The following is an 8,981-nucleotide window of genomic DNA, read 5'->3' as shown; positions in this document are numbered from 1 at the left end:
ATATAAATGTAAACTGACCAAGAGGCTTAACATGGTGACAGGGAGTTTAAAGTGGAACCTCTTCTTCTTCTCCCTGACTGAGAAAACTCAACTGAATTACAGTGAAAAACAACAAAAAAAATATACATCTAACTGTTGCTGAACTCATCGAATCCTAAAATTTCCATCAGGCTCAAAACATATGTCTCCCATGAGTTCTTATTTTCACCTCTGTTTTTGCCTTTGTCCTTTAAATCCACCCCCCCTCCACCGGTCCCTCTGAGCAGACAGCGTCCCAAAGAGTCCCTTAGTACATTTTGCGCTTCATGTAGATCCTCTCGATAAAGTTTTCCAGCTCCTCCTCACTGTCCAGCTGAGGCACCAGTCCGTCTTCTTCGTAGTCGTCTCCCGGTGTGGCTTGCGGGTAGTAGTAGGGGGGTCGTCTGCCCCTCCTGGGTGTGATGACTGGTTTGGGAGGGGGCAGAGGTTGGTAGGTCCGTGGGTGAGGAAGGATATAGTTAGAGATATAAGGGGTGAGAGGCAGGCGAGAAGGGAGCTGCTGCCTCCATCCTTGGCCACGGCTCTTACCCCCGCCCCTGTGCCTGCGCTTTGGGGCCTGGAGATCGAGTTCCTGGGGGCCGAAGGGCTGGTCTCTGGAGGGGGGAGGATTGCCATAATACTGTGGCTTAGGATATGGGAAGTAAACAGGGTAGTAGGCGCGATATGGCTTTTGGTAATATGGATAGGAGGGGAAAGCTAAAAACTGCTTCTGGGGTTTATACCAGTAGTCAAGCTGCTTCTGAGGCTTATACCAGTAGTCCTGCTTGTATGACTTGACTTTATCCTTGTGCCATTTCTTGTTGGATTTGTTGTACCTATAAGGAGCTTTCTTGGGGTTTTTTGAGGCTGTGTAGTGGTAAATAGGTGGAGCAGCCAGAGGAGGAGGTACCAGAGGTCTGAAGCGTGGGGCGGCTGGATTGTTACCGATCGGCTGCTGCTGCAACTCTTTCCTTTTCTTCTTCTTCTCCTCCACGTCGCTGATGATCTCGATCACGTCATCGGCAGGCAGGTGCAGCTTGCTGCTGATCTCGATCAGCCTGTCGATCATCTGCTGGTCCAGGTCGTCCTCGTCGGGGAGGATCTCCTCCGATCGCTTGTCCTCCGCCGTGTTGCTGCTCTTCTGCCGCGGCTTCATGTAGGACTGTTGCTTCCGGCCCATGTACTGCAGCAGCATGTCCGAGGCAATGTCCGCCAGCCTCTGCTCCTCCTCCCTGGCCCGCTCCGCCTCCTCCTGCTGCCGGAGGACCTCCTGCTTCTCCGCACGCGCCCTCGCCTCCTCTTCCATGTACGAGAGGCTCTCCTCTTCGGCCTTGACCTCCTCCTCCAGCTCCTCTCCTTCATCTTCGAAGTCGTCCATGAAGTTGCCGCCCTTGACGGGCCTGTTGCGTGACACCTCGTCCTGCCAGTGCAGCTTTTTCCCGGCCCGAGCCAGCTGAGTGTTGTACGCCTTGTAGCCCTTCAGAGGAGGCAGGATCTCATTGTCTTGGAGACCCAAGTCGATGTTCTGGAAGTAGCCTCTGATTTTGCGCTCCAAAGAGGGATCGTCTTCCTGTGAGGTGGAACCTGCTCTGCCTTTGTCTGGGGCGTTTTCCTCCCCCAGCTCCTCTTCTTCAGTTTCCCTGCCTTCCTCATTTACAATATCAACATCCTGCTTGGGCCACTTTTGATCTTCGTCCGACCTTGTTGTTTTATTCCCCTCTTTCTCCTTTTCTTTGATTTTATCCCCCTGAACAGTTGCCAAATGGCCTAGAATTACCTCTTCAATAGCCTTATCAGCCTSTCGCCCCTCCTTGTCCTCCTCCATCCCCCCGTCCCCCTCTGTCTGCTCTGATTTCCTTATCTCGCCACCCTCCACGCCTTCAGCGGAGGGCGGCTTCTGCCTCTGATCCTCCTCCCAGTCTCTGTTTCTGCTCGCAAAGATTTCGCCATCCCCCGGGTGGTCGAGGGACTCCAAAAGCACAGCGAGCACACGCCCAGGGTCCCTCGCTTTAACTAATTGGTTATCTTGGCCCAGGCCCTGACCCCGGTCTGGCAGCGAGCTGTCATTGTCGGGTAGAGTCTGGGGTGGAGGCGCGAGGAAGGAGCCGAGGCTGTCCTCTTTATGGTCTGTCCGGGTGTGCCCCTCCACCCCTCCRGCCCCTTCCTCACCCCACGCAGGGGCGGCGGTGGCTAGCTGTGGAGTGACGATAAGCAGGACCAATAGGAAGAGGTGGGCTGTGGAAGGAGCGTGATGACAGGTCATGACCACGCAGAACTGTCAGGAGGGAGGTGAAGCACCTGAAGGATGTGAAAAAATAAGGCAGAGAGAGAGGGAAGGGGCGGGGGTCATTTGTCATTTCAGATTCATTTGAATATCAATCATCTATCTTAAACCATCACATGAAATTGCTCAAAGACCTCTAATAAAAAGCTAACAGCTAATTTTTAAATCTGTACCATGAAAAAAAATCTAACGATTTTAAATTTGTTGTGTTTTTAATATTAAGACACATGAAAGAAATCAGACATCATTCTAATGAGCCACAGCAGCAGGGTGCATGTTTTCAACAGGAAATTGATTCTAGTTTCTGTTTTAATTACATTTTAGGCTACCTATGTTTGAAGGGACGCACACATAAATCATGGAACCGAAGCTTGAACGAACCTCAGCCTTCATTTGTTCGATTTCATGCGTAAAAGTCCGCGTGTTTTAGAAGGACAGGCAGCTTTAAACTAAAACACGGGACGTTTTTCTTCCGTTTCTTAACATGATATTTTTTCTCTGAAATTGCGCGCCATCTCCACAGGTCGCGGATGAAATTGATTATCAAGAAAACGTTCTGCTGTAATCCATGACCGAGCAACCGAGTATATTTTGCGAGGGAGACTTCGGAGAATTTTAAGGTTAAAACAGTGAAAGCCTCACCTCTTTCTCCAAACCAACGCAGTCAAGATGCGCAAAGGTTCCATTTTAAACACCAGGTGTCCTTTAAAATAAATGACAGGAAAAACAAACCGATCTGTTTGTGTTTGCAGCTGCAGATTTTTTTTTTTTCCTCCTCTGGTATTCCGTGCGTCAAAAAGCGGCTGGACCCGGGCGCTGCTGGAAGAGAGATGGCACGCTCCGCCAAGTCATGCGTAAAGCTGCTGGCTGCGGCTGAGATGTTTAACCCTACGGTCCCTGAGTGGTCCGGCTAATTTGGAAAAAATAAAAATAAATAAATAATTAAATCGCAGAAGAGAGCCTTTTTTTTTTTTTTTTTTTTTTTTTTTTGGCTCAAGCGACGGGAGTTGCAGCCAGTGAGGAAAAAGCGCCTTTGTCCTTTTGTGTGATGTTTCTCCTCTGTGTTCCGGTGGCGGAATGCAGCCCATTTCTTTCCTTCCCTCAACAAAACAGCGCAATTTTTTTTTTACTTTTTTTTTATTTTGGGAAATTAAGTCATAGAGGCGCAAAATGAAACAAACACCTAACTTGGGCCTAAATGTTTGAAATGATTTAAATTTTACTTTAAATTTATTGACTAAAAACGAAAAATTGGGGGATGCTTATCTGTTTTAAAGGATTTTTAAAAAATCTTGTTTTTCGTTTTGTTCACGTAAAAAAATCCTGATGAAAGTCAAGAGCAGATCTGCTGCTGCGTGAAAATTACAGATAATTACTCTGACAAAGCAGCGCTCAAATTCTCCACTCAGCTCCTCAAAATAAAAACATTAGAACACTTTTTCAAAGCTCCACGCGTTGTTTTTATTATTTTAACACATTAATATAAACAACCTTTAAACATTTTTTACAAAAAAATATATAATTAATATAAATTCATGAAAAATTTCAAAATCATAAATGCATCAGGTTTTTTGATTTCATCTTAACAGTCGAGCAGTTGCAACTAAAAGGTTAATTACCACTTTTTATATAAGATATTCTGAAACAACACATTATCACAACACTGCTTTATCCTCATCTTTCTAGATATATATATATATATTTTAAAATATAACCATAAGTTGATAATTAGTGTTGGGGAAAAAATAAAGCTCCTCATCTATCTGGTTGCGGATGATACAGAAGGAGATTTGGTTCCACTTACCTGAAGACCCTCTGATGGGGGTGGGGAAGTGGTCAAACTCACAACACGCAGGAAAAGCCAAGATTAATATCATGAATAGTGGATCACGTCTTTTTTTCTTTTCTTTTCGTTTTGAAACCCTATGCCCCCCCGCCTCCTTGCCTCTTGCTTCAGCCTTTGACCAACATTAATAATAAATATTTAAAAATAATAATAAAATGTTCTTTGTTGAGTTTGAAGCTGTGTTTGGATCGCAGCGGCTCTGGCGCTATAAATGTACAACAGGGTGAATGTTTTCAGCACCACGGTCAGCGCAACTTTATTGTATATACCAACCCCCCCGGACCACGTGACCAGCACTCTAACGCCCTCCCCCCTCCTCCCCCCAGCTGCAGGCAGTGCTGACGTCACTCCCATTGATAAGAATGTTGGTGGGGAGATAGGACTGTGAGTTTAGGCTGGCCCCAGCTGATGAATGAACGGAAATGGCATGAATGAAATAGTACTTCCCTGAATGAAAAGGGGTGGGGGGGGGGGGNGGGTTGTAGAGATGGAGCTGCGGCTGTGCCATCTTCTTTTTCTTCTTCTCCTATTCTCTCACAATGAAGGAATTGCATCTTCCCTCCTTTTGCTCTTTTTCTTCCCCTGCTCCAGAGTCATTCGAGTTTCAGCAGAAGGAAAACACGCGTCCCATTCATAAGGCTTCAGACACAAAAAGAAAAAAGAAAAAAAGAAAGAAACTGAACACTCTTGAGGCCACACTGCCCGCCCTTCCACATGGCTGCATGGCTCCCAGGGCCATTGGATCAACTCGTCCTGAATTTTTATTATTTTTTTCTACCAAMTTTCAGGGAGGTAACAGTGTCCCCACCCCCCGCCCCTCGATCCCATCATTCCTGGCTGCTCTCCCTCTGTCACAACTGCCATCAGCCTTTTTTTCACACCGCAGAGACACAACTAAATGACTGTGCTTGAACTGATGATACTTTCTAATGAGGACAAGGGAATGTTAAAGAGATGCATGATGACTAAATYCATAAATATAAGCATTGCATGTCAAAAATGTCTTTAAATGCAAATGTCACTTTATATTCCAAATGTTATTTTAGTATAAAGGAAACTGCACTTCATTCTCCTCTCTGTGGATGTTAAACWGAATGGTTCTTAAAGTTTAGGTTTGGACCCTTCTGTGGGTCATTTAGCATCTGCTTTGGAGTTTTGAAATGACTTGGAGACAACGCTAATATTTTTGCCATAATTGTTCCAAAAGATGAACAAGTATAAGGATAGAAATGGTTGTTAAGATAGTTGTCCGCATCATGATATCCTTATTAATTTGGTTAATTAGTAATGTTTGAATACTTCAGCCAAAGATACTTTGAGTGTCAGAGGCTGTTTTTTTTTTGTATGTCACATGTTAAAAGGTTTGGGAACTAATGATATATTCATTCATGAGACGTACTCCTGTTCTGTCTGGTTTGGTTAATGATTACAGRTGCTTTTAGTCTTTCAGTCTTCAGCACCATGTCTGGTTCTCCCCTCATGTTCTCAGGTTTTTCTTTCCTAAGGATTTGCTGCCATGTCAGCCCATTTGTTTTGCTCATTGAAGCTCCACATGTAACCCTGCCTACCACAAACGTGATGCAAATGGCAAAAACCTAACAACCTAACAACTACTTCAAGTTTTAAATTTTGTACCGTCAGATTTTTTTTACAGTACTCCTGTCTCTTGCTTCATTCGACATTACAAGCAAAACAAAACTCCAGGTCGGCCCACAATACATCTTAGGGTGATGGGGTGGGCTGGGAAGGATCCACTTGATCCGCCCTTCAAATTGGGAGAAAAAGAGGATGCATTTGTGGGCTGCAATTGGAGGAGTCTTCATATTTGGTGCGTCGCAGTGACATGAACAGGTTTTAAATCCAACATTCCAGTTTGGACACAGCCAAACACTCCAGTCATGCAGGAGTCTGAATGACTGAATAGTTGAGTTACACTTCAAGTACTTGCTTGAGATCTCMGAGTATTAAGTTGTTTTAATGTACACACTGCAGCACTGACATTTTCCAGACATGCTCCTGAGGGGAATACAAATGTGTTTGTCAGACACCGAAATGTTTTAGACAGCTGTGCATTTCCAGAGAAGCTGAAGGCCAGGGAATGTACGAGATGTTGCTGCCCTCGTTCTCTTTTTTCTGCCAGCTTCCCTCTGACTGCATTTTAGTGTTTGTGGTTACATTTAAGAGAAGTGTCGATGTAAACACAAGAACAGCCATAGGTGTGGATTAGTGGGGCCCAACTTTAATCTTCAGTACACGTTTTAAAAACAGCAGTGATTCACACAGTCTACTTCGTGCATCATATCCAGCCTTTTGTGCCACTCTGGGGTATTTTCCATTAGCGAATGTTTCCAGCTGTCGACACGAGGCGAAAGATAAAACAATTCCCTCATCTTTATGTCCTAAACTTTAAACTTTCTAGCTCAGATTTGCTCCTGAATAGTTTCTGACATCAGAAATAAATTGCCTTCCTTCTGCTGTATCCTCTCAGCTATCATAGAACAGTTTCGTGTTTGTAGTTATATTAATTATATGTTTGAGATTAAATTTATAAAACTACTTGGTGAGTCATACATCAGAAATTGTGGAAACCTTAGACTGTATCTAGACATCCATTTGGAACCTGGAAGTTGAAGCCAGATTAGAATTAGTATAGTCTGTTGGCTCATTCCAGTACAAATTTGATTCCCTGTCCTGTAAACAAACATAATATTGATCATAGTACAAATAACATACACCTGTGTCATCAGTGTATGAATGTGATTGGCACTGATTAGTCTTCATAGTTGATTTGTACAAGTTAGCTTTGTAGGAGATCTAGCAGAGTGCTGTGTGAATGGGTAAATGAGGACACAGATTGTAGTGTGAAGCGCTTTGAGTATCCTTGTTGGGTAGAAAGGCGCTATACAAGTGCAGTCCATTTACCATGTATTCCTGCCCTTAACCCAGCGTATGTCCTGTCATTTAGCAATTGTGACGATGCTAAACAGAAGCTAAGTTAAATAGAAATTAGACAAATATCAATATCTTAGTATTATTAATAGTATAAAGTAACAAACTTACTTAAAGGCAATACTTGAAGAACTAAGGGACCCACCGTAGGTGCTCGTTCATTTTACATACCAGCTCATTTGATTTCTGACAAGAATCGTATTAAAAACATGTCAATGCAAATGACAGGAACATTAACAAAGCAACTGCTTTAAACTTTCAATTTTTATACCAACATATTTGAAAATAAAAATATTCCTTTCTCTCTCTTGATCCACCGTTACAAACAAAARAATAAAATTAAAATAAAATCTCTGGTTGGCCCACAATGCATCTGCAGATAGGGATAGGCTGGACCGAGTAGGATCCAACAGACTTGCCCCTTAAACCGGGGGGGAGTACACATTTGTGATGCACGTCAGAGGAGTCCTCGAATTTGGGCAGTGATGTAAGCATCCAACATATTCGGCCTTCGAAGGACACAGCCTTGGTGTTTGGTGAGACTCTGGGATGGGGTATTCAGTCTTAAAAATCCCCACACAGGATGGGACCGGCAAATGGAAAGTTGTAAAAGGAAGACATTTCACACAAAGCCATAATGATATAATTAGAGTTAAAACTAACCAGAATACATGATACATTCTGCATTAATTTGTGATTTAAAAAGTCATCAGGAGTCATGCATTAGTAACGTATCATTTACGCATGCTATTTTTTACTCTTGTTACACCGTACTGTTAGCTAAAAGCTTTTGTAAATGGCTGCTTTTGTAAATGGCTGGCTCTTTGGCTGTAATTTTTATCATTATTAATACAGAGACATATAAAAATAAACAAATAATATATATCAGCTTTGCCCAACAGTAGCAGAGCACCTCTGACACAAGTCTGCCGAAAGGTTTTGAAGATCTAGTTTGAAACATCGCAGGAAGAAAGGCTTAAAAGGGTTTACTGCAGTAAACAACAATTGGTTGTAGGGATGCTTTTATTGCCCACGCATGAATTTTTCTTTTTCTTTTTCTTCTTTTCTTTTTTTTTTACTCCCTTTCTGCTCAATTTATTGCAAAATCAAAACAGCTTCTACTTCCATCATCAACCAGTTGTACCCAAGGCCCGGCATAATGGCACATTTTTGTGCATTATGACTGAAGGCCAAACAAATCTACACTTATTTCTGTTGCTCAGCTTTCTTGTCGTGTTGAAGTTAAAGTAAGACACTGTGCTGTCCTTTTTTTTTCTTTTACTGGCATCTGTGTGCTGGATAACGCAAAAAACAAGCTTGTTTATGCTGTTAAAGCTGCACACTTCATTTGTCATTGCCAAGCTTCTGCTCTGGCCTTGTGTGCTGCTAAATTCAGCTATCAGCCCTCAAATAATTTGTTTCTCGCTGCTTCAAGGGTTGTTTTTTTTTTTTTTTTAGGTGTGTGTTTATGGTAATGTTCTCTTAAATGTGTGTTGTATGGTGCATTACCTTCCCTGTATGTTCAGGTAATCACACATAGGAATCCCTGGTTCTGATGTTCTGAGGTTGATAAGATATCAGTAAAAGAAACATGTCCTGTTAGGCCAAGTTTATTAAATAATTTCTGTGCTTCTTTAATTAAACTTTTAATACATTCAATCTGATTAGAGATATGAGTCATTCTAAAACTTCAGGACAACTTAGTTTTGTCTTTTTGCATGTAATGAAAAATTCGACCCTTGTTTATAACATTTTGGTCAAGGATTTAAAAAACAAATAAGAATAAAATATATACATATGTGTAAATATGTCATGTTCAGACATTTGAAGTACACTTTAACCGTATTTTCACCAAATTACATTAAAAAAGCAGATATTTTATGT

The 8,981-nt window shown here is 42.5% G+C and overlaps 2 protein-coding genes across 3 annotated transcripts in view; one reads left to right on the top strand and one right to left on the bottom strand.

The window, feature by feature from the left end:
• Window positions 1-8,981, top strand: part of tmigd1 (transmembrane and immunoglobulin domain containing 1) — an 86,378-nt gene that overhangs the window by 6,484 nt on the left and 70,913 nt on the right. The gene's annotated exons all lie outside the window — the stretch shown is intronic.
• Window positions 15-4,377, bottom strand: si:dkey-175g6.2 (midasin). Of its 2 annotated transcripts, none has more exons than XM_014003201.1 (2): window positions 4,107-4,377; window positions 15-2,316 (listed from the first exon to the last, which is right to left on the bottom strand). In XM_014003201.1, the coding sequence occupies exon 2, from the start codon at window positions 2,279-2,281 to the stop codon at window positions 287-289; it is 1,995 nt and encodes a 664-aa protein (XP_013858655.1). In that variant the 5' UTR covers window positions 2,282-2,316; window positions 4,107-4,377; the 3' UTR covers window positions 15-286. The 2 variants fall into 2 exon arrangements, with proteins under 2 accessions (XP_013858655.1, XP_013858656.1); XM_014003202.1 differs by lacking the exon at window positions 4,107-4,377 and adding an exon at window positions 2,945-3,297.

This window comes from Austrofundulus limnaeus, unplaced genomic scaffold, assembly GCF_001266775.1.
Source record: "Austrofundulus limnaeus strain Quisiro unplaced genomic scaffold, Austrofundulus_limnaeus-1.0 Scaffold17, whole genome shotgun sequence".
Classification (NCBI taxonomy): domain Eukaryota; kingdom Metazoa; phylum Chordata; class Actinopteri; order Cyprinodontiformes; family Rivulidae; genus Austrofundulus; species Austrofundulus limnaeus.
Note: the sequence above shows the minus strand (reverse complement) of the source record. Positions and strands in the feature narration are given on the sequence as shown.